This window comes from Egretta garzetta, unplaced genomic scaffold, assembly GCF_000687185.1.
Source record: "Egretta garzetta isolate BGI_Z169 unplaced genomic scaffold, ASM68718v1 scaffold1037, whole genome shotgun sequence".
Classification (NCBI taxonomy): Eukaryota; Metazoa; Chordata; class Aves; order Pelecaniformes; family Ardeidae; genus Egretta; species Egretta garzetta.
Window position 1 is genome coordinate 120,577 of NW_009260362.1, and position 23,711 is coordinate 144,287.

General features: G+C 45.8%; 1 protein-coding gene across 1 annotated transcript; it reads right to left on the reverse strand.

Annotated features, from left to right (window-relative positions):
* Window positions 1-1,868: 1,868 nt before the first annotated feature.
* Window positions 1,869-20,963, reverse strand: CSNK2A1 (casein kinase 2 alpha 1). The gene is made up of 13 exons (XM_035898479.1): window positions 20,781-20,963; window positions 11,568-11,767; window positions 10,470-10,581; window positions 9,504-9,605; window positions 9,032-9,082; window positions 8,178-8,237; window positions 7,428-7,511; window positions 6,901-7,011; window positions 5,966-6,067; window positions 4,986-5,086; window positions 4,144-4,292; window positions 2,759-2,845; window positions 1,869-2,272 (listed from the first exon to the last, which is right to left on the reverse strand). The coding sequence occupies exons 2-13, from the start codon at window positions 11,666-11,668 to the stop codon at window positions 2,157-2,159; spliced, it is 1,176 nt and encodes a 391-aa protein (XP_035754372.1). The 5' UTR covers window positions 11,669-11,767; window positions 20,781-20,963; the 3' UTR covers window positions 1,869-2,156.
* Window positions 20,964-23,711: the final 2,748 nt, after the last annotated feature.

The following is a 23,711-nucleotide window of genomic DNA, read 5'->3' on the forward strand; positions in this document are numbered from 1 at the left end:
CAATGCGCAGGCGCAGCTCCCTGAAGGGCGGATCACGTGGTCAACCGGGGTACATCACGTGGTCAAGGGGGGTCGCAGGGGCGCTGCGCATGCGCAGAGGGGAACGCGCGGCAGACATTTGACCCCACGTCCCCGGGTTTCAAGGTTTTTATTAAAAAACAAAAAAAACAAAAAACCAAACCCAAACCAAAAAAGGCCCTAGACTACCCCCAGAGCTTCTTCCCAGCGCGTCCGCACCATAAAGAAATACCCCTCAAGAATCCCCTCTGAATGTCCCCACCGAGCACATCAAGGCAACGGCCAACTCGGTCCAATTTCCACATCATTCTAGGATATAAAAGTTTAAGTACAATGTATTTCTGCTGGATGAGGTCACAGAGGAGAAAGCTACCCCCGGTGCACGTGAAAAGCCTCATGCCCCCCTGCCCGCGATTCTCGTCGGTCGGTTTAACCCGGCCCCACACGCTCCACCCTGCCCTGCAAAATCAACTGAAATGCCACAAAACATCACCCCCTGCAAGGAAAAACAAACAAGGGGTGGATGCTCAGAGGACATGCAGGAGCCGGGCGCCAAGGAACGGGCAGAACACCCAGCACCCGCTGCGCTGGCTTTGGGGTGGGAGGTGGGAGAGGGACGGGTGCCATTGTGCTCACAGCCGCCCCAGCCCCACCAGCGTTTTGTGACTGAAAACAAGTGATTGAACTGGCACCAGACACACGAAACTAAGAATTGGTTCAGCGTCTCCACTTCCCCTCCATCAGGGCCAAGACAGAAAAGGTTTTTTTTGGTTTTATGGCAAAAGAGCCTTCTCCCAGGAGATACTTTGGCTTGTCATCTTTGCATGAGGCCTCTCTGCACTGCTCACCCACGCAGGGGGCTGTTGGCCACTCCTGGGTCAAAGCATACCCCCACCCCAGGGAGGCCTCTACACAGGGAACTTCAATCTAACCTCGATAAATAAAACCAAATGTTTATTTACACCAAAGAATTCCAACACTGGATCTTTCACATATGAAGGACAAAGTATATATACACAGCAAGGGGTAGCAGGGCTGTAACAAGGGTGCTTTTCCGTTGTCAATGATAATATTTGTCCACAATTACTGATCTACCATTTCAGTTTAAGTTAACGTCTGCTCGCTCCTTCCTCTCAGTGCATATTTACAAGACTGTGAGGTAACTGGTATTCTCACCACATGGCACGTGAGGGAGGGGATGGCGGGTGAAGATGTGATATCGGACTTGGCGCAGTCTGATTTTTCCAGCTTTAAGTAGCCACCAGCTTGAAACCTATTATAAACAATTTAAAAACAATATACCCAATAACAAACTAATTCCAGAGATCCAAGCCAAGCAATGGCAGGAAGATGCCTCCATGAGAAAGGGGCTGGTTAGAGTATGGCTTGCTCTACAGAGCATCTTTCTCAGGAGGTGGCAAGGACTCCAACTGGATCAGTAACTTCATCTTTGAAGACTAAAATTACATGCAAGGGGGTGAGTTGGCGTTCTGGTTGGCTCCTAAGGAGACATGATTCAATCCAATTAGGGTTTCAGACATCATCTGCACTTACTTCTTTTAAGCTTACACCACCTCTCCATACTGGAACTGTCTCCTCAGCGTACCCTGGCTGAGTCATATGCAGGACATGGGGTTTAAGTGAGAGGAATTTTAAGAATCCCCCTCCCCTGCCTCACGAAGACTTGGTTTGGTAGTCTCTGGAAAACAGCACAATCCCCCAAGGTGTAGGCTCATGGAGGAGTAATGGTGGGAACATGAAGAGAAGAGATTTCCAGCAGGATGCAAGAGCTTGGAAATGCTGTTGATTCATCTTTGTTCTTAAATGAAGAGTACTTAAAAAAAGGGTGGGGGGGGCAGGGGGGAACTGTCCGAGAAATATTCCATCTGTAGGTATTTTCAGGGAATCCCCTGAGTTACGAAAAGTTCAAGTAAAAAAAGAAAAATCAGCCTATAATAATTTTGTATATAATGACTGAACTACTATAAATCCACAAGCAACAGTTCAGACACGGTGCCTCCAAAGCGTTCGTCCCCTCCCTTCCCCTGCCAGGCACGAGCTGCATCCTGAGGAGAGGTGGAGGGGGAAACCTCTTCCCCTCCTGACTCAGCTCAGGCAGCAGGAGACAGAGCCCATCACTACTGCTGAGCGCCTGCCGCAGCTGGAACGGGCATCCCCAGAGTGGTGGTGGCAGAAATGACGGGTGAGCCTGCTAGAGGTCCAAGGGGTGAAGGTGTTGGCACTGAAGAAATCCCTGGAAAAGAGACAGGTAAGCAGGAGTTAGAGTGAGACCAGTGCATCGCTATCCAGGGCAGCTCAGCTGCCTTGCGGGTCAGTTTGCCGCTGCTTTGTTACATTTTCAGAGCTGCTGAAGTAAGTCGAGACTAAAGATCTGTCACCATTCTCTGCAGTCTCGGAAAAAAGCGGCAGATCTGTATACACACAAGTGTCATCGCCGGGCAGCTGTACGGCAGGACCACCGTCCTTCAGACTGCTGCCGAAAATTCCAACTGCAAAGCACTTTTTTAAAACGAGACCAGAAAAGCAAGTCAGGCTGCAACGAGGCCTTATTTATCACACTCTCCGCCCCGCTTCGTCGTAGCCCTCCTTGCCCTTGTCATCGGTCCCAGGAGATAACGCCCCACCCGCAGTACTCGCCCTCCTGGATCCTCGCGTCCACACACCGCATATAAATGCTTTAAAATGCCACGCACCAAGAAGAGTCAAGAGCAGAACTGACCTGACATCATACTCGCACTGCTGACAGGAGTGCTGCCACCCGGCATGTTGGATGAGCCCATCCGAGCTTGGTCTTTCACGATGGGATCTAGGAAGAGCACACTGCCCTTAGCTGCCTTGTCGCTAGCTGAAGCGCACCGATTGCCCGCGACCTTGGTGCTCAGCCAGTCCTGCCAAGCTGCCTGCGTCAAGGAGTATCAACCATCATCTACCAGAACACAGAAGTTCCCACCAACTCCCATGGGAAGCACCCAAGAAGGTACCAGGGCAACGTAATCAGCGCAAAGTCACCTGAAATGATGCATTTTGGGGTTCAGCAAGGAAGTGAAGGTGAAGGTGATCTCCTCTCTGTGCTAAGCAGCTGCGTAACTGCATAAGGCCAAACCCAGAAACTGGGTGCAGCAAGCAGAAAGATTATCACAAATTACAATCCTATGTCGTATGCATCCCACAGCAGCCCATGAGTTGTAATGAGTGTCACTGGAGCTTGCTGTCTTCTGTAAGATGTCCCCAATTTACTGGCTAACTTTATTTTCCGCTGCAGGTAAGTAATGCTACCATCTGAACAGAGACAACCCCTTTCTGCCTCCCAAGCCTACAGCATCAGACAAGGGGATTCCAAATTTTGCCCTTCCTCACACCGAGTTCAGTACAGCCTGCATCCCTGTTTGGGCACAAGTTAATTTAGCTGTTTGTCCAACTCCCATGTTCCCAGCTTTCAGCTTTACTAGTGCTCAGACGTGCAAAACATTTCACTTGAAGGCTTGCCACAGGCATAACACAGGTCTATACTGCTCATCACCCAAGTCTGTTCAGCAGCAAGGAAAAAAAAAAGAATATAACCAAGTAAATACTTGTATTTTGCATTGTTGCAGCTGTTTCAAAAAGCTAAATATCAAAAGATTTGTGAAAAGCAGCAAGTGTTTAAAAGCATTTACTAGTGAAAGTTACATTTTTGCTTGCCAAAGCAAGACCTGAACACACCATTCCCTGAGGTACACATTTAGTAACAGAAGGAGTTCAAAGGGCCCGTTTCTTAACAAACCAGTTATCTGGTTTTACCAAAACACAGGAATCCGTGTACCCAGACGCTTGCTGGAATTAGCACGGGTTTAGCACCAAAGCTTCTTTAACCCAGTGCTGCTGATTCACTGGCCCGACGGGGGCATAGAGCGCTTTGTTTCCTCGGCTGGTGTAGGTGGCAGTGGCCTACTTTATCCACCAGAGAGACAAGCAGCCTCAGTTCCAGCGCAATTATTTGCAAAGACCAGGCTTATTATGTTGCCGTTCTTAGCTCCTATCTGCACAACCTACTGGAACGGAGATTTCCCAGAGGCAGGGGGAGAACTCTTTGGACAGCAGATGATGACAGCAGCTGATACTTACAGAAGTAGGGATGTTCCATGGCTTCTCTTGCTGTGAGTCGTGACTGGTGATCATATCGCAACAGCTTGTCTAAGAAATCCAGAGCTTCTGGACTCACCAGGTGTTGGTTCTCACTGTGAACAAAGCGCTCCCATCGCTTACGGGAGTGTCTGCAGAAAAAGATACCCAGGTCAGGCTAGGCAGAGGACAGCAATGGCAAAATTCACTTTTTTTGAAGAGCAAGAACTGCGACAGACGTCCGCCTCCGAGAGGGGCCGCTGCTTCGTGTGGCAGCGACCAGGCCAAGCTGTACCAGAGCACCAAGCAGCAGTACACTGTGCCTCCACGGGGCGGCACAGCCGCCACAGCCCAGGACAGCATGAGGACTCAAATTCAGACTGGATTTACAGGCATAAAACCCCAGCTTCTGCTCTTTTGGTATGCCCCCAACATTATAACTTCCTTGTAGTTTTGGTACGTGTCACCCAAAATAGTTCTTATGAGGGGAAAACCACGTAAATGCCCTCTGAAGCAGCACCTGATTTTCTGCACTGTAATTCTGCAAAACGCCGTTTTGGTGTTTTCCCCAGAATAGCGGAGAAAGCATTTGCCCTTTATGCTTTACGCTCCGGCAGTTCGTTTATTGCCTAGATGACATTTAGAAACCTTTCCTCAAGTCCACTTGCAGAGAAAAGACCATGGAAAGCACCGGCAAAAGGGATCAAAGGCACAAAGTGACAGTTCTCAAGAATCCTGGTTCTGATTTCCCCCATAAGCATAAGTTTTCCTTTACATCAAGGTCTGTTGACAAAAGCTGTCCGGGTCGACCAAGAGCTTATGAGCTACTCTGGACCTTGGCTCACCTGCCCAAGATGTCATTGAAACGCGGATCCAATTCAATGTTGTATTTGTCAATGTAGTCATACAGATCTTCTGTTCCCAGCACCTTGGCTATCCTCACCAGCTGGGGACAAACAGAAAAATAAGTCACTACTGCAAGGGTATGATAATGCCAGAGCCAGTGTGAAGATACAGCAGCACATTCCCTTGGGACCTTGAACTTGACCTCAGTGGTCAGAACCAGCAGCCACGGGGTGACCCCGTGGCTCTGACTTCCCTGGCCACGTACAATCACATGTTCATATCATGAACACGCCTCCGGTCACAGGGGGAACTTCAAAATCCAAGGCAGACCCTAGCATCACTAAAACTTGAGATCTTGCAACACTAACTCCTTTTGTAGCAAGAAAATATTCAAAACCAACAGGGTGGGAAGGGAAGAATAACTGGTCAAAAAAGCAGAAACTCTGACTTGTATGTGAAGGGTGAAGCACCACCCCAGAGGGTTCCAGACTGAAGGTCTGAGAACAGAAGATCACTGTTCTTGAACGTCTGCACATCAGTTCAGATGCAGAGCACATGTTAAAGTATAAAAATGTTGGCCTAAAGGCAACACATCAAAGATTTCAGAATCTATATAAAACTGTACCAAATTCCGTTTCTATACAAAGGGGAGGGAGGGTGGACAGCGGCAGGGGCTTTCCACAAAACATAACCTCAGGAACAGTCGATCCACATACCAGACCACACCAGCCTTTACAGAACTATTGTTAGAACTTTTTCCAGATATCCACTGAAAAGCTCATAAAGGCAAAGCGCTATAAACCTACTTCCATTTAATTGGTTAGATAATCTCGCACACTTGAGAAAAGGAACGTGGCTTCAGAATGAGGAAAGAAGACATCAAAGAAATGCTTAAATTCTTCTTCAGATCCCTCAATAGAAGTGTAAGCAGGAAACTGTTGTGCTAGGAGAACAGAGATTGTACGTGACCAGCTCTTACCTGATCGTAGTTGTCATGGCCATGGAAAAATGGCTCCTTTCGGAATATCATACTAGCCAACATGCAACCCAAGCTCCACATATCCAGACTGTAATCATACATCTGTACAAAACCAGAAGGACAGTTAAATTTCTCATTAATTAAGCAGAGCAGACTCCCAACACCAACAGGGTCCCCCCTCCCTCCAGCGATACAAACGCGGCCACATTACACTGGGAACAGACTGAAATATCTTCATGCACCTTCATCATTAGATCACTGTTCAGCTCAGTGTTCCAGTTACTCAAACTGGGATACAGCAATTAGCAGAACAGCAGGTATCCTATTTCCATCCTTGCCCATAAAGAGATTAAAGACCAGTGCCTTTTTCTGTTTTCACTGCAGACTTCACTGTTATGCATCACTGAGAAACACAGGCTGAGAAGGGAAGCATCACAAGCAACAAATGAGTGGGCTCCACAAGGTACATGGGCAGATGAGGAAGCGCCTTCACTGAGCACCGGCACGATCTGAAAGTCACCAGTACCACTGCTCATTCCAGCCCACAGCATTTCCATAATGCAAACTGCCATCAGATACGGGGATTCTTTTACAGCTTAATTTAGAAGTTCATGCAGTACTAGGTATTCCCACAAGGACTTTGTTTTATTCCTGTACCTTACTGCAAAAGCAGCCTTGCTAAAAAAAAAAAAAAAATAATTCAACATTTGTATTCCAAGATCCATAAGTACAGTTCTGCGGCTCTTCCTCAGCTCCTGAGACTACTGATTAGTTTCTTTAATTCAGTGGCTTTATAGCCACTGCCTTCTGCGATACATTTCAGAATGGACTGCCTTTAGCTTCAGGTCTCTAGAAGTCTGAATTTCTGGTTTGCTACCTTGCAATGGCACAGCCTTTCCATACAAAAGTCAGTGATAAATCCTGGTAATTCTTACCTGATAATCTACAAGGAGTTCAGGTCCTTTGAAATATCTGGAAGCCACTCTGACATTGTACTCTTGGCCAGGGTGATAGAATTCAGCCAAGCCCCAGTCTATTAGTCTAAGCTAGAAATGGCAGAAAACAAAGAAAAAAGGCTGAGGGGATGCTCCAGTTCTCCACTGGCTGAACCATGCTACAGAAGAGTTAAGTTTGAAGCTTCATTTACAAGTCTTCCAATTTCAATTAATTTGAAGTTGACCAGAGTATCTGTTTAGATATTCTCCCCACCCCCATGATCACCAACCGGTCTAAATAAAATACCTCTCCTTACCAGCCCTGTTTATGGGTTACATGCAACTCAAAAACTTGAGAAAAACAGTGTATAGAATTTCATTTTACATTTCTCCACGCGATGGGAGTGCAGCCCCCCCCTTGAAGATGTCTGCTAGTACCCCTACACACGAGTACCCAAAAGGGATTCCAGTTGGCCAAGAGAAAAGTAGGACCTCTCGCAGCCCTCCAGCCTGCCCCACGTTATTACCTTTCTGTGCTCGTGGTCAATCATGACGTTGTGAGGTTTGACATCTCTGTGCATGATTCCCATGCTATGGCAGTAATCTAGAGCCTGTAGGCAACATACAAGAAACAGAAGCTGGAGCCACAAGAACCTTTCCAGTTCAATCATGTTCAGAAGTCTTTCCACATATATCAAGTCTAAGGAGACGACAAGGGTTTGCTGCCCAGTGTTAAATCCTGGCCCACAGAAAACGCCTCTAGAGCCCCCTCTCAAAGGGAGGTCCCAGCAACAGAAGTGTTTTGACTTCACCTCACGTACTTCCTCATAAAAATGGAATTTCAGAGTCCCTAAGAGCAGAGTTATTAGCCACTACTGAACAAACAAGCCTTCCCTTCTCCAGACTCCCAAGGAGAAAATACTTGTTTCAGAAGAAAGGACAAATACATTTGACTCGCATTACATTAGGGTACAAAGCCAGCCAGTAACAGCTTCCAATTTTCTGTTTTCAGAGGCTACATGTACTTTTGATTTAGGATCTTAAGTTACCTCGGTGTACCCAAAGGCTCCACTATCCTCAAAAAAGGACTAGAATTTGTTACAGAAACAAAGCTGAACAACTGATACTGACTTGATATGTATTTTTCTATCCGATCCTACCATAGGCTTTCTCTTCCCTCCCCTGCCCCCCTTACTGACACGATAACCATCTCTATAGGACTAGTTGGGTGCAAATCCTAGATATAAACTGATAAAACCAGCAAAACACCAACTTACCTTCAAAATCTCATACATGTAGAATCGAATATCATAATCTGTTAATGTCTGGTATAATTGCTGTGGGACACAAACACATCCTATCAGCGTTCAACGCCCAATAAAAACATCACATCCCTGCCAATCCAAACCAACCCAGCCCCCTTCTCTGCTGCTCTGGTTCTCCAAAGCCATTTGAAGGAATGGTGAAAGTTTCCCAAGTTACTCTGATCCCACACCTGACTCATCAGCCTGTTCCTCTCCCCGTACAAATCACATAGTTTACTTCCAGCTCTGCTCAGACAGGGCATTCTGGTTCCTGTCACTAACTCCCTCAGGTGGCACCAGAACGATGCATTATGCCTGCAGACCGGGTGTCAAACAGGCCAAGGGTGCTCTGCGACATTAGGCAGCTGTTCCAGATGGCACTGCACAGCCATTCTTCTCTTGAGGCAGGTCAGCAGGGAAGGGGACAAAGAAACACTTAAATCCCCTTTCCCAGAGGTATGGAAAGCCACAGAAACAGCTGTCCACATTTAAAGTGGTTCCAATAAATAGTTTCACACTGAACATAAAACCAAAGTGTTTCAAAAAGACAGGCACCGATGGTCTACAAGGCAACAGATTAATTTGCTCCAAAGGTTAGAATACCACTTGGAATCTGGATTCTCATCTCGTAACTTCTGTGGCAAAATGATACTAAAGGACTAATTACAAACTTCTGTCCCAAGTGTATTTACCTTTAAAGACAGTTACTATGCTGGAAGGAAATGATTAAATAAGCTGCCTACCCTTACGTACTTGCCTTTCCCCAGAAAAACATTAAAAGCGGCTTTCAAACGGAAAAGATTAGAAGTTCACATCCCACACTGTACCTTAAAGTCTGTGTTGTTTACGTGTTCAAAAACCAAAGCGGGTGTCCGAGACTAAAACAGAAAGAAAAGTGTTCAGCCATGTTAAGTTGAGATGTTTTCATTTAGGATAATGAATTAAACAATTTTTACTCCTAAAACTGCTGGGAGCCCCTCTCCCTCAGACGTACTTATGATTCCCCTCAGACAGAGAAAGCGTAGCCAAGGCCTGCAGCCCCTGGCAGCAGTGTTTGTAGAATGAATTAACTTGTCTCAGTTCACTGGTATCTCATCCTTACAGAGTGAGGGGCTGAAGGGACCTGTGGGGGAAGGGCCCTCTAAAAGAAGTTAATCAGATTAAGAGCTGATCTGATTAAGCAATTCAAAAGCAGGATTTAAGAGCAGGGGGAAACAAAAAGGCAGATCAGAGCTGAAGTCAAACACAGCAACTTCACCCATAACCCCAGTGTACCCTTAAAGTTCCTCCCGTACTCACCACAGGATCTTTTACTATATCTGCAAGAGTGATTATATTGGGACCGCCTCGCAAGTTCTCCAAGATCTTGATTTCACGCTTGATTTTCTTCTTTTTGACAGGCTGGAGAATAAAAACCCAAAGTGTAAGACTCCAGTAAACTGAGGCTAATAGACAGCTCAACAACCAGATGAACGAGGTAGGTGACTGCAAGTCAGCAAAATACATTGGAGCCTTTGCAAGTTAAGTTCAAACAGCTGGATTTTGTTGTCACCCGACTCTGCATTGTTCCACTAAGGGCCGAAATATCTGTGGTCTCCTTTCTAACCACACAACCCTGACAACTGCAAACATTCTGAATGAGGGTTAGGAAGATGGAATATTTTTTGTAAAGCTGTCTGATCATGTTCTGACAGTCCAAAACTTCTTAACTGACATGTGGTAAATGTGTAACTATGAGACATGCACGAGCTATCCAAGAGCCACTAAATGAAGGGATTTCATCAATCAAGGCTGTGGAATAACCAGCATCCAGGAGTCCCTTACTCAGTCTGGAAGAATATTACATGGGCAATGGAACAGGCAGAGCAAAAATTAAAATTTTAAGGTTAGTGGTCCCTAAATCTCATCAGTGGCTTTACAGGACGATGATCCCATTAGCTCATAAGCCTCTACGCACATGACAGCAAGCCAGGGCACTGGTAGTTAGAGGAGGTGAGAATTTTTGTGTCAGCTGTTGAAGTGTTGCTTAGCTCCAAGCAAAGATGTGTTGCACATCAGGACTTCTTTAAGATAGAGGCTAATTCCTTACAGAGATCTGACCTATAAGGAGGCTCAAAATGATGGCCTCTCTCACTGAATGACTGCAAAGCCAGGCTTTAAGGATTTCAGTTTTAGAACACTGAACATTTTAGACCAAATGCTGTCCTTTCTGGCCTCCTCATCACCTCAAGACAGTTTTTATCTTTTGCCCGATCCCCAGCTCACCTTGAGAATTTTAACAACTACTTTTTCATTATTTGTAATGTTGATGGCTTCAAATACTTCACTGTATTTGCCTCGGCCTAATTTTCGAACTAGCTGGTAGTCATCTTGATTTCTGTGGAGATAAAAAGTTAAGAGTTCCAAAGAGCTCAGTCATTTCCACCACAATTTACAAGCCACTCCTTAGCACTACATCACTGCCTCACCTCCCAGACAAGGTGGATTAACTATTGCCTTACATCTCCTGAATGCGATGATAAGAATTAGGAGAGAGACAGGGAGCTTCTACTTGCCCAAGTTAGATTCAATCCAGAACTTATTTCTTCTGTGGTAGGTAACATAAGCCCAACCACGCATTCCACACTGGTGTCTCTACATTTGGAAGCCACATTTTCACTTACGCTCAGAAGAGACCGTATTATTTCAGAAACCGGGAACTGCAATGAAGCTGAGGGCAGAATTTAGTCTGGGCCCTGCTACACAAAAGCAGGAACGCAGAGCTACGAAGCTGGCATTACTGCTGTCTGATTCTTGGACGGTTTAGTCACGAGCTCAATTTAGACACCTCCTTCCTTCAAAAAAGCAGCAGACATGTCTTTTCCAGTCACTGGCAGAGAGCTGAGCAACAAGGCACAAAATAGCATGTACCTATTTAAGTCTGCTGAGTGTCTTCACTCATGCATGTCAGAAGCAACATCAGATGTCTTTTCCCCCCTCCCTTCTTTTCCGCCCCACACCCAGGGCTGGTCAGACTGTTTCAGACCAAGATTTTCTGCCCTCTGAAAGGACAAGTTTCCTGACTACCTGGCAAAAAGTCTTCAAAACAAATCCTAAGGGAGCTGCTTGCGACATTCTTGCACTGCTGGGGATTTAAAAATTTGATAAGAAACACTTTCAGACACACAAGAGGTTATTCTGCTGTTTCTGCAATTCCCAAGAAAAGCTGTGATCCCAACACTGCCGCGCACGCTAGACATCTGACAGGGAGCGTGACAACGCCGAACGCAGCACAGGTGCCTGAACTCCCTGTGCACCACTGTGCCAGATCCTACAGGGATCGATCCCAGCCCAGGGACACCTATAGGCAGCCCAGAGACTTACCCCCACTCAACAACATGCGACTCATAGTCCCAGTACTCCCGGGGTCTGTGTGTGTTCACATCCGTGTAAACTCTGGCCCTGCTCGGCACGGGTCCCGACATATCAGACAGGTTGGCAGGTGGAAATGATGAGATGTCCAAAATCAGAGGCTACCTGAACTGCAAAGCTGGACAGAGGATAAAGGCCTCAGATTCTTCCACCTGCAGAGAGAAAATAAACAAGAGGTTAAAATCGCTATAAAAATATTTAAGTTAATCATTAAAAGCCGCTGAGAAGGAGAGGCTGGAGCCCAGCCACAGGACTGGGATCATTTGTCAGAGCTTGAAAACAATTTGTCTGCTCTCCCTCACACAGGATGGGACCACTTGGCCCCGCCAGCAGAAGTAACGCCCCCCTCCTCTTTGTAACTTTCAGGATGTAGTGTCCAACTTAGGGGTGCAAAGATTAACTTTCCAGAGGGAAGAAAGGCAACGTGCTCTGTGTCTGCAGACAGACTCTTCCCTTTCAGCTCTAGCACAAAAGCAACAGCCATCGGCCGCAATCTCTCCCCCATCCAGGAAGAAGTCTTGTGCCACCCCACGTACCCAAAACACTTCCCTCACTCGAGGTTGCACAACTATCACCTCTTGCAACGCACCAAGAAACGATGCTGCAAACAGAGCTGACAGATCAACAATGTCACCCGTGCAACCTAAATTAAGCACTTTCTGAAGCTTCAACTTCTAGAAACACCGATTTTCATTTAAACCAGAACTTTGGGATTTACTTGCAATTCTTAAAAGGATCGAAGCCTTCCATGTGCTCGCACACAAAGGCTTTTGTGGCTACGTTGATTCATTCTGTGGAAAAAATCCAAACCTGAACTGATCCACCACTACTCTGCCCTTTTGGTCCACTGGAAAACACAGGCACTAACTGAAGCACTTATGGACAAAGCAAGGCTGGCCAGCTCAGGAGCAGGTTTCTGGAGGAGAGCAGAGAGACACAAAATCCAGGAGATCCAGCACAGATCTTCTCAGTTTTAAGCACTCTCCCACCCACATATTACTGTACAGACTTGTATAAAACAGCTTAATGGCATTTCAACAGAAACGCCCATGCTGCTTTCCCCACAAAGTACAAACTAAGATGTATTCACCTGAAAGCAGCACCAGGACCGAAAAGTCATCCAAAGGTAAGACTGCTGAAGTCTGAACATCACGCTGGGGATGTTCATAGCACAACATTTTTCCCATTCCTACAATATCCTGAAGGTGGCTTTTGCTACTCTGTTCGTGCCCTGCTGCACGGACATCTCATCCCACCATCTCACAACAGATACCTTCTACGTATAAGCCCGTCCCACTTGACAGTGAGCGAGCCTTACAGAGCAGGCAGCCACCAGGTCTCATCTCTGGGATTACTTAAAAAAGCAGCACCACGCTGTACAACACATTTAAGCCCTAGCAGAGACAGAAGCATTCTCCAGATGTGGGACATTAATAGTGCTAAGCTACATCCACACTAATTAGACTGTCATGAGGAAAAGTACATCCCCAATGAGCAGTGAGACAAGAAAGGACGTCGGGAAGATCTCATAGAGGCCAGTCATTATGAACCATTCAGGGATTAAATGGCCCAAGGATGCTTGGAAGACTTCATGACAAACCGAGGTGGCCAGAGGAGAGGGGACCTGGGGGACATAGGTCTGATGTCCTTCACCGTGTCACACCACCTGAGCAGCAGCTGGTTCTGCAGAAAGGGAAGCAGAAAGGTAAGAGAGGTCTCTTTCTGGCGTGGACTAAGCCTCCTCAGGTGCTACGGGCCTTGGCAGCGCAGGTTATTTCTGACCTAGTGACAGGCAAATGGTGTGGAAGGCAGCTCCAGGTAGACAGGGTTGCAGTAACCCAGCCCCAAGGTTAAAAAGGGACACGGCACTGTTCCAAAGTCCACAACAGAGGTGTGACTGAGGCCTTGGCCCAATAAAGGAAGGATGGGGCACTTCAGCCAGGTGTTCGGCTAACAGATAAATAAGCATTCCTAAAAAAAAAAACTTAAAAAAAAAAATCTATTCCTGGACAAAATGTTAGTCCTCTAACAAAATACACTTTCAGAAGATTAGGCAGCAATCATCTAAGACCTCAAACCATTTATGTGGCATGACTCAGACACTCAGAAATTAGATGTATATTCCAAAAACGTATTCAGGCATTAAGAGAGCAAGCAAGTTTACTAGAACATGTTTAGTGCAGTGAAATTCATTAGATTTCAAAGTTTAATCACTGTGTTTTTATTTCCTCCTCATTCCACGTGCTTCTGGCAGGACACGCACTAACTTCTTCTGCCCCGTACTCCTTGTGTGGGAATTAACCAAACCTGTATGTGTCTAAGATGACTTGGCAATTTTAATTTTCAAGCACAACTCCGTATCAATAAAGAACACATGACTGCTCCACCTCATCCCAGCTTAGCAAGATCAGTTTCAGCAAGGAAAAAGAAAATAATAAAAAAGAAAATCAATCACATTATCCAAAGATCAGATTTCACAGTGGGTATTTTTTGTCACGTAGCTCTAGCCTAGCACAAGCTGTATGCTGTAAGGGACTGCTCAGAGAAGGGCTTTTTCAGGAAATCATCGGACTGTAGCTTCTAAGAATGGCACACAATGCCTATTTATGGAGGTAGGTATTATTGTCTACTGTTCTTCATGCAGGAAAAGGAGAGAGTCTACACAGATCATTTGGTTTTAAAGCAAAGTTCCGCACATATTCAAACTTACCCAGCTTGAAAGCTTCTCACTCTGCTCAAAACTGCTATGGAATTGGTATAGATTTTGTTTTCACTGCCCCTAGAGAAGGATAATCCTGCAGTGGATCCAAGCCATTTGACAGAAGGGACTGACACAAATAGGGACAAATAATAGGGACAGGTATGTCAGTTTAGCTTGCCGTTTTAAGGCAGAAAATCTACGGTACGAGCAGCGATTACACCCAGACGAGATGAGTGTCCTGAGCTTGTTATAGAAGATGAGTTCTATTTCTGCAGTCAGAATCCAAACAGAACATGTCATTTATTAATCCCTGCATTAATGACAGAATCATAGGATAATGTGTATTGGGAGAGACTGATAAAAGCAATCTAGTCAAAGCAGATCCAACTAGATCAGGTTGCCATGTCCCGTGCAGTCTTGAGCATCTCCAAAAACCACAACGCATCTCTGAAAATTTTAATTTCTCTAGTAGAGATGTGCTGAACTAGGAAACATAACCTTTTGGGAATATACCAGAGATCACAGCGAGGAAGACAAAGCTTCTGGTCGCCGTCTGACACACGCTGTTCAACGCTAAGGCCTGCCTGTGCAAGGCCAGAAAACAGCTCTTCTGGTGACACCCCTTGGGAAGACATTACCGAACAGCACTCACATGGCAGCTATACCAAATAAGCAACATGCAAAAACATCAGCGCCTGGTTTTCCCACCTAGGCCTGCCCTTAAAAAAGCCATTTAAGTATTAGCAAACTGCTGATTAGCTAATCACTTCCACAGCATCCTTACCAAGAGCACCCCACAGGACCCTGTTCATCCTGTGTACAAAAAACCCTAAAATCACAAGAACACAGCCAAATAGAGCACTGCATATACTACTGATAATTACGCCGCAGGAGTGCCCAAGAGCCCCAGTCAAGAGCCAGAAACAATTGTGCTGCCATAGGAATGTTTTAATTGGAAGGTCTATTAATTAAAAGAGATCGCTTCTTAAAAGTTTGAATTACTCCAACAGTAGCCTATTGTCCGAGCAGCTTGGTAAGCTAGACTTTTTGTGCCAAAAGTTCACCGAAACCGTAAAAATGTTTACTTTCAATTTGATTTTTGAAACATTTTAATTTAAAGCATGGTTACAACCCTCTTCCTTTTTAAAAAAAGGGATTTATCATCCTTACAATGCACTCTAATCCCAACAGCAACCCCTGCCCCCAGGGAGGACTTGAATTCTTGTGAAGTATCTGCACTTAGAGCACCTATACCCAATTAGCATAGGAATTTCCTCGACCCTCTGTCCTTCCAGGTGCATCCACTTACAGCAAGTAGCAACAAAACACAGCTAAGAAATCAATGCAAATTAGTTTGAGAAACACACCTACTTAGCCTCTAGGAAAAATTCACCTTTTTTTTTGTAGACAAGAATAACAGAAACTATAATCTTTGGTTCCCCCCCCCCCCCCTTCACTGGGAAATGTTTTTGCAATTCTCTGAAGCACAGGGTTACACAGAACCTTAAACCTAAGAAGTTGCACCAGTATGACGCAGTGCATATAACAGACTCCCAGTGAGCTGGAAGCCAAGAGCTTCCCAGAAAACTGGTGTCCCATGGAACCTGCAAGTGCTATCCAAGAGATGACCTTTGCAGATAAGGTTTGGAGTATAAATAATGCACCCAAGAACACGAGCACCGCTTGACACCGGCTTCCCTGTGGGTTGCTGCTAACCTGCCCTCAGTGGGAGCAGTACATCGCCGCGTGGTTCCAAGTTCATCCAGACAGAGTGAACTCAGTGAACTACGTTCACCACCACATAAACATGACCATTACCAATGACTCACCTGAACTCAGATTCAGTTAGCAGAGAACAGTCCCAAAGGAATAAGAAAGGCCCCGAATTGCACCAAGCCAAACTCAAACACCGAGGAAATATTTCCATTACCTTACCAATTCCACATAGACCATCCCAGACAACCTCATCTTCTTCTCAAGGAGAAAGCGAGACGCGCAGCTTGGTCAAACAGGTCTAGACACTTTCCTCTCACTTCTACTTTCCCCATGTAAGCTCATTACCAGCCGCGATTGTGACAGACTAAGACTGTAAACAAGCCAAGGCAGACAGCAGCCGGTTCATTTTGAAAAAGGAAAAGCCCTCCGTCAGCTGAGAAGAGCAGAATTACAGTCAGTAGCCTCGAATCGAAAGGTTGTTCCTCTCTTTTATCCACAACTGCAAGTGAGACATTACCTTTCATAGTAAATGGCTCAACCTCAGCCTCTGAAACCATGAGTGCATAATGTGCTTTATTAGTGAGAGGAAGCATTACAATTATCAGAAAAAATGGTTATGACTTCCTCCACGTAGCCCATTTGCCCCTTGCCTTTAAGCCTCCCAGGGAAGGAGCACTCACTTCTTCAGTGTTTGGAAAACATGTCATACTGGATAAACGCCACTGAAATTAAAAGATCAAGTCATGCTTAAATACTACAGTACAGCCTACCGGCAGCCAGCATTCATCAAAACCCAGCTTACCTTTAGAAGAAGACATAATAGTAACCAACTTTGTAAAAAATATGTTCTATCTCACAAAAGAAATCTGATTTGCGCATTTTCGTGATGGTGGAACTGCAGCAATACCAGTACGGAATGGATGACCTCCAGAAGTCCCTTGCAACCTATATTTTTGTATGATTTTACAGCTGAAATAGAAACAAACCTCGATTAACAAAACTGACATTTTACATCCTTTCCTGAAGACCATTTACCTACTAAAGCGATGATATCAATAGAAAAGCAGATTTTAAAATGTAATTGAGTTAAAAAAAAGCTTAGGTTTGAAATCAAACTTTTCTCTTGGTATTTCTTTGGAACAGCACAATCCGCTCTAACTACATTTTTCCACCAAAATTACTTTCCAGATTTCTTTTAAATAGCTGGTTGTGTCCGGCTGCAGAGAAATAACAAATCATAACAAGTATATTTAACAACCTCAAACATTCCCTTAAAAAAGAAACATTTAATTCAAAATAAGACACGACCAGTCACTAGGGAAAACAATTGACAGGTTTAGTTAAACTGGAAGAAACATCTTGGAGTAATTCTGCAACAGCCATGTCCTAAAATTGAGACTGGTTCTTCCTTCATCAGCTTCACCAATTCCTCCCCCGAATTCCTTGCAGTTCCTGCCAATGAAGAGGTCATCCCTTGTAATGAGGGTCACAATCCATGCAGAAGTCACAGGACCGACCATGGTACGGTTGTACTGTACCTCCATATTTTATAACAACCTCCACAGTCTTGGGGAAAACTTAACTCTCCCACTTCACAAATGGAGAAGGCAGAGCCTACCCTGTCTGACGCTCTCCAGGTTGCCCTGGCAGTATCACTGGTGTGCACATGCTCTCCTAGCAGAAGTTCTGTCCCAGTCTTTATTTTCGTTCAGACCTGTAACAGCTAAATTTTAGCCAGGCTTACACTTCTATGGGTCTCCAGCATCTCAGCCTAGTTGGACAACTGTCCTCTGCGAAACGTCGGTGGTGGCAACAGCACACGTACCTGCGGCAGAGTGGACAGGATTTTCTCCAGCAGCAGGAAGCTACCAGTGATGGGAACGCTCCTCACGCCACCTCCTAAGGGATTTTATACAGAACAGTCAAATCTGAAAGCTCTGCTCTTCCCACTTCTCCCCAAAAATCATGGACTCTCCCTCATATATACAGAGCTAAGCTAGTCACAGCACACAGAGCAAAAGGAAAGCTTCTCCTAACACAAAAATGCCAAGGCTAATGTTGGATGAGGCCGTGTAGCTGCAGTGGGCAGTGGCACCAGCAAGGCACCAAGTGCAGGCTCTGCTGCTTTCCCACGCCTGCAGCTTCTCCCGCCACCATTCCCAGACTCCCACAATCACAGCGGATACCATTACTGCCAGCGCTGAAGACTCCTCACACCATCAAATAAAACCAGCTACAACTGTAACCAGGAATGGCCAAACCAACCTACCAGTACACACACACGCCAAACCGAAACCCACGACACCACTTTTCTGCTGGCATCTCCTCCCTGCCCTGCCCCGCCAGTTCAGGCCGAGCAGGGAGCGCAGGAAAGGTGGAGGGTTTTTTTTGGAGGCAAATCTCTTTAGGTCTGACCTAAAGCCAAAGCAAGAGCACGTGCAATGACTCCAATGCGAAGTGATTCTTTTTCTTCTCAGAGAGTTACTAAACCCAAAGCTCCCACTGCTGGAGCTCTGGACAGTATTTTCCAAGCAGTCAATTACCAAAACTACTGTTTCCGAGATCCCAGCAACACCAGGCAACTCTTCCTGAAGGCTCACAAAGGACAATGCTTCACCACCACTACAGGCTCTTCACAGCTGACATCAGGTCAACTGGCAGCGTCCTCTGGAAAGTCCTACCTTTCTAATTACTGCTAAGTGACACAGTTGTTTTTCTCATTAATTAGTACGCAGAGTACTGACAGGCCAATCGTTCAGGCCGATTTGACTCCTATGGCTCACACACAGACAGCGATTCAGCTTGAACTCAGACAACTGAACTGTACCTACCATCTGTAAAAGAGATGCATTTTAAACTGATCTGATCCTGCAATTCCTAGAGGCAGGAACAGTTACCAGAGCCAAAGGATAAACCAATGGACATTGCATGTAACTATTTCTTCAGGAAATCCCCGCCATCAGCTGTTCCCATTGAGCAGGCAACGCACTGCAAACCATCTTCATGGTTTAGCTGGCACCCAGAAGGCTCAGCAAGAGACACCCGGTTGCAAACCCTGCCAGAAAGTACAAGTTCTAACATAATTCTCTAAAAATTCATCATTATTAACACAAGATGAACCTAGCTACAACCATTCCAAAAATCCAATGGAAAAAAGCCAGCTATTAAATTCCAGAAATCAGTATCTATTATGCACTGGGTACCCCACGACAACACACTGAGAGCTGGGTGCATCCAGCTACATCCAGACATTGCAGGTGATGTAAACTTATTGACTGAGATTTTAATATTTCACACCAATGTTTTGGAGGTTAATTGAAGCCTGGTGACCACAGCATTCAGCACTCAGTGCAACCCAGCAGGGACACGAATGCTGAGCCCACGCCACCGGTGGCCTCGTACAAGGACAAGCTTGTCCATCTCCGCAGCATCTTTCTCCACACCTTGCAATCACCCAGTAAAGCCACTGCGCAGCACGAAGTCATGGCTTAGGACAAGTATACATTTATGTGCCTGGTAAGATGCATACATTGGACATATGCCTGGATGCCATATGTTCTAAAACGCCAAAACTTGTAACTTTTAGTTTATAAGCTGAGTTGACACGAATCCAGATGCTGCACACCTTCCAAAAAGCCCTCCTTTTCCTTCTGGACTTCCATCAAAGTGCTGCTTAATCTGCAGAAGGCAAGGCTGGAACTGCACAGCACACTGGTAACAGAGGAATCTGCAAGAAAACTTGTAAGAGAAGGAACGTTGCAGGAGCTCTTGCTTTTCTGTACTGGAAATTAATTTGTTGTGCGCATCCACGCTCATCCATTTTCAGAACACTAAAAATAAAGATTTACTGACAACTCATGCACACGTATGCAAAGATGTGCTGAGAAGCTGCCTCCTCCTAGGGCTTTGGCCAGCACACAGGAGAGGCACCGTTTCACCTCCCCGGACACGCAGGAGGCCTTTGGGGGCACTTCTTCACAACGTGGCGAGACCTCACCCACCCAGTGAAAGCAAGTTCTGGCAGGTAATTTGGTGTTAATACTGCAGAACATGCTGGGCTCTCCCTACACTTGAGCTTAATTAAAACCCATACTACTTTACCCTTTGGTTGTTCCAGAAGGTACAAGGGCAGAGGCCTACTTCTCTGCAAAACCAGACAGAATAACTGTGTTTTTCTAGGACTGCTGTTAACTCTCAAAGACACGAGCATCCAGTTGGCAACCTGCAGCCAAATTCCACCTTGGCCCCAAATTATTTTCCACTTCCACCTAGTACACACTTTATTCGCCGTTCGCTTCAAGCAAATTGCCATAATATAATCCAGCCATTAGGTTAAGCAGCTGGCCAGCCTGCTTTCGAAAGTGCCTCCCTGCAAACAGTAATATTCCTTAAAAATTGGAAATCGGTCATAAGAAGGACAGAAATAAATTCTGTGGAAAATTAAAATTACTGAACAGCCATGAGTCTGTGGTGGCATTGTCTTGAGTCCCCAAAGAACGCCAAGTTCTCCCCTTTTGCTCTTCAGCTCCCCAAAGCAGCATGACATGGATAATAAAATCATTTGTTTGAATAAAACTGTCCAGAACAGTCTGAACAAAGAGCAGGTAAGACTCATGTCAAGCTCCCGTTGCGTCTCCTCTATTGCTGATGCCTGAGCAAGAGAAGATATCCGTGAACCACTGATCCTGTGACCACATCAACAATCCCATTTCTTATCAACCTTTCCTCCTGACAGATAGCTTTGGCACCTTGATGGCAAACAGGGTCCAGAAACCAGCTTGTAAAACCACTTTCAGCAAGAGCACTAACGCCAATTCAGAAAGCTGCAGTCTCCTCTTCAAAGCAGTTTTTCTGTATCCAAAGGAGAATTCCTTTTCTCCAATTAGGTTCTGTAAATTCCAGGAAAGTCAGCTCTTGGAAGCCCCTGGAAGGAGATATCCAAGCTCAGAAAAATCATCCAAGGGTTGTCTTGCAGTCAAAACCAGATAATGTTCGTAGTCAGACTAAGCCACAGCAGTCCTTCCTGATCTTAAAGTCTGTGGGGTTTATTCTCTCAAGACCCTTTCGGGACAATAAAATCTAAGATGGCATCAATCTCGCCCAGACAACTTATAAACCAGATACCTTAATGTAAACAATTCAATAATGGAGGAACAGTGGAGGTGACAGGTTTGGTAACCCAGAAATAAATCCCTGCCTCTTCAGAAATGTGACATGAAATTAATCACACCACCACAATGTCACCCATTTGCTTCTCCTGTATTCCTTTCCCTTATTCCTCAGAGGACAAGAGGAAAGACAAAAAGAGAAGATTAGTTCTGTTAGGAGAAAATGCAGAAAAAGAATTCAAGTAGAAGGTATAAGGACACTCACCATGTAATAAAATTGGGAAAAGTTACGTCCCCATCCCTTTTGTCACATTAGAAAGTTTCCACGAATCTATAACGACTGGTCTTCCCCAGATTCCTACCATGACCCCATTTCATCTCTATTCAGCTAAGCTGCACCACTTGAAAATGCCCCAAATCTGAAATACAAAAGTCTTTCTGCGCCTCACCTTCAGGAAACAGCATTTTACAACATCTTTCCCCAGCAATCCCCGCTCACAGGTTTGCATCTTCATCCTCACGTTTCATCAGCTTTTTTCAAGTAAACAAGTAGCATTAACCGCCCCTGCACAAAACTAAACACCACTTATCATCACAAAACATTCCACGATCCAATTTCCTCCACATTTGCTAGAACCTACTGCCAGTTTTACTATCCCTCTTCCAAAGAGCCATATCCCAACAGAACCCATTTCTCCTCAGTCCATGAACCCATATGCCCTGCCAAACCCAGAGAACCTGTTCTGAATCTCCCACATGGAAGTATCTGCTTTCTCCTCCAGCATCCAATTCTCTCACTGCATTTTTTCACATTCTGTGGCTTATCCCCACCACAGCACGTTACCCGGCTACTTGGCTACCTTAGCTTCCCCTCCCTGGCTACAACCAAGGCCGAGGTGATGGTACCTGCCCTCAACCTCGTTTCAACTCCTCACAGGCAGCATCTGACTCGGCAAACTCACCGGTCTGAGCTGCAGGACGTGTACACTGAACTCGCTGCTACTGCCCACACTGGGAACTAGAAGACAGCAAGATTTCACTAACAATGCATAAATACTAGAAATTACATTACCAGGTAACAGAGAAAGGTGAAAAAAAGGAAATCTCTCTCCATTGCCAAGAGGAAAGGGAAGGACTGCCAAAGGTCTACGTACTTCATACTCAAGCAAAGGTCTGGACCTTTACAGTAAAACCTTGTCTGCCAGGAGGCATCCAAAGAGCCAGACTTCCAGCCCCAAGAGGCGGGCGGATCTTCTCCTGAGGGCAGAAAGCAGACTGCCCTGTACACGGGAGCACACTCTTTTGCTGCATCCTATTCCAGTTTTCTTTTTCCAGTTGTAGACACAGCATGTGTCTCCACAGAGCACAGACCACTGTGGGCAAGTTTTACCCAGGCACGGCATTGTGCTGTAAGAACTGGAACACTACCCTCGTCCCAATTATAGGACTAATTTAGGAGATGATCAAACTTCACACTTTCCCCAAATCCTGCCTAAAGTCTTCCCAAGCACAGTCTCCCCTCTCCTAGCACAGGCTTTGCCCTTTCCTACATCACGCTGACATGAACAACGCACAGGACTAGCGACTTCTCTGCACCTACCTATGCTACACCTGGAATCCATGCTGACGAAGTCAGATCCAACACCCAGGTTGACTAGCAATACAGTGTGAACATCAACTCCGTTTGAGCCTGAATATTTTGAGCAACTATTATGTTTTTTGAAAAGAGAAGAGTGTTCAAAGAACAAACTAAATTGCTACCTGTCCCCAAGCAGAAAGGCTGCTGTCTCCATGTGCTTCCTTCTAAAAAGACGATGTTGGCCCCAGTCACCCCCGATGGGTGCCAACCCTCAGGGGCAGAACGTGCTGCTCTTCCCCAGCCATTTACAGATTGGGCCAAGGACAAAGCTTGCATGAGCCAGGTGAGCACACAGCACAGCCACCTCCAAAGAGACGCACGCAGCACCCAGTTTCACAGCCTGGCACCAGCTATCAGCACAAGAGCAGCTCTGAGATCCCACTGGGGTGGCAGGTTTGAAAGGCGCACACCCCGTGCCATCACAGACCTCTCTCACAGGTACCGGGACCCAACACTGGCGCGAAGGACCACGCCACTGAACAACACAGGCTCAGGATCCATAAATTTAGCTTGCAGAAGTGAGGCACATGCCCTCCTGAGTCTCTGCATAGATCAACCACTGCTGTCAGCAGAAAATATACTGATGACCGAATGTTCATAATCCAAACTTTATTGGTTGCACCCAAAGCCGTTGGTAAGAAAGAATAAAGTAATCTGACAAACAACACACATGGGGTTTCATAATCTTATCTGCCCTTTCGTTTACAAAGCCTATTTTACCAACAGCCACACAGCCCCTTGCCCCAAGGCACAATTAACTAAATTCCAGCAGGGACGAGACTGACCACCACAGTTTTCAGAAGAGAAGAGCGACTGGGGGGGAAATCGGTGAAAACCACCTTCCCCTCCACCCAGAAAGGCCCAGAACAGAGCCCCTGCGCGGCTGGGGGTGGGGGCAAAAAGGAACAGGCCTGTCCTCGCCCCCCCCCCAA

Excerpts from the sequence above, each read along its gene's own strand:
- CSNK2A1 (XM_035898479.1), bottom strand. The coding sequence starts at position 11,668 with ATGTCGGGACCCGTGCCGAGCAGGGCCAGAGTTTACACGGATGTGAAC. Across the intron at positions 9,083-9,503 it reads ATATAGTAAAAGATCCTGTG|TCTCGGACACCCGCTTTGGT; the intron begins GTGAGTACGGGA and ends TTTCTGTTTTAG. Across the intron at positions 2,846-4,143 it reads CATGGAACATCCCTACTTCT|ATCCCATCGTGAAAGACCAA; the intron begins GTAAGTATCAGC and ends TGCTCTTCCTAG.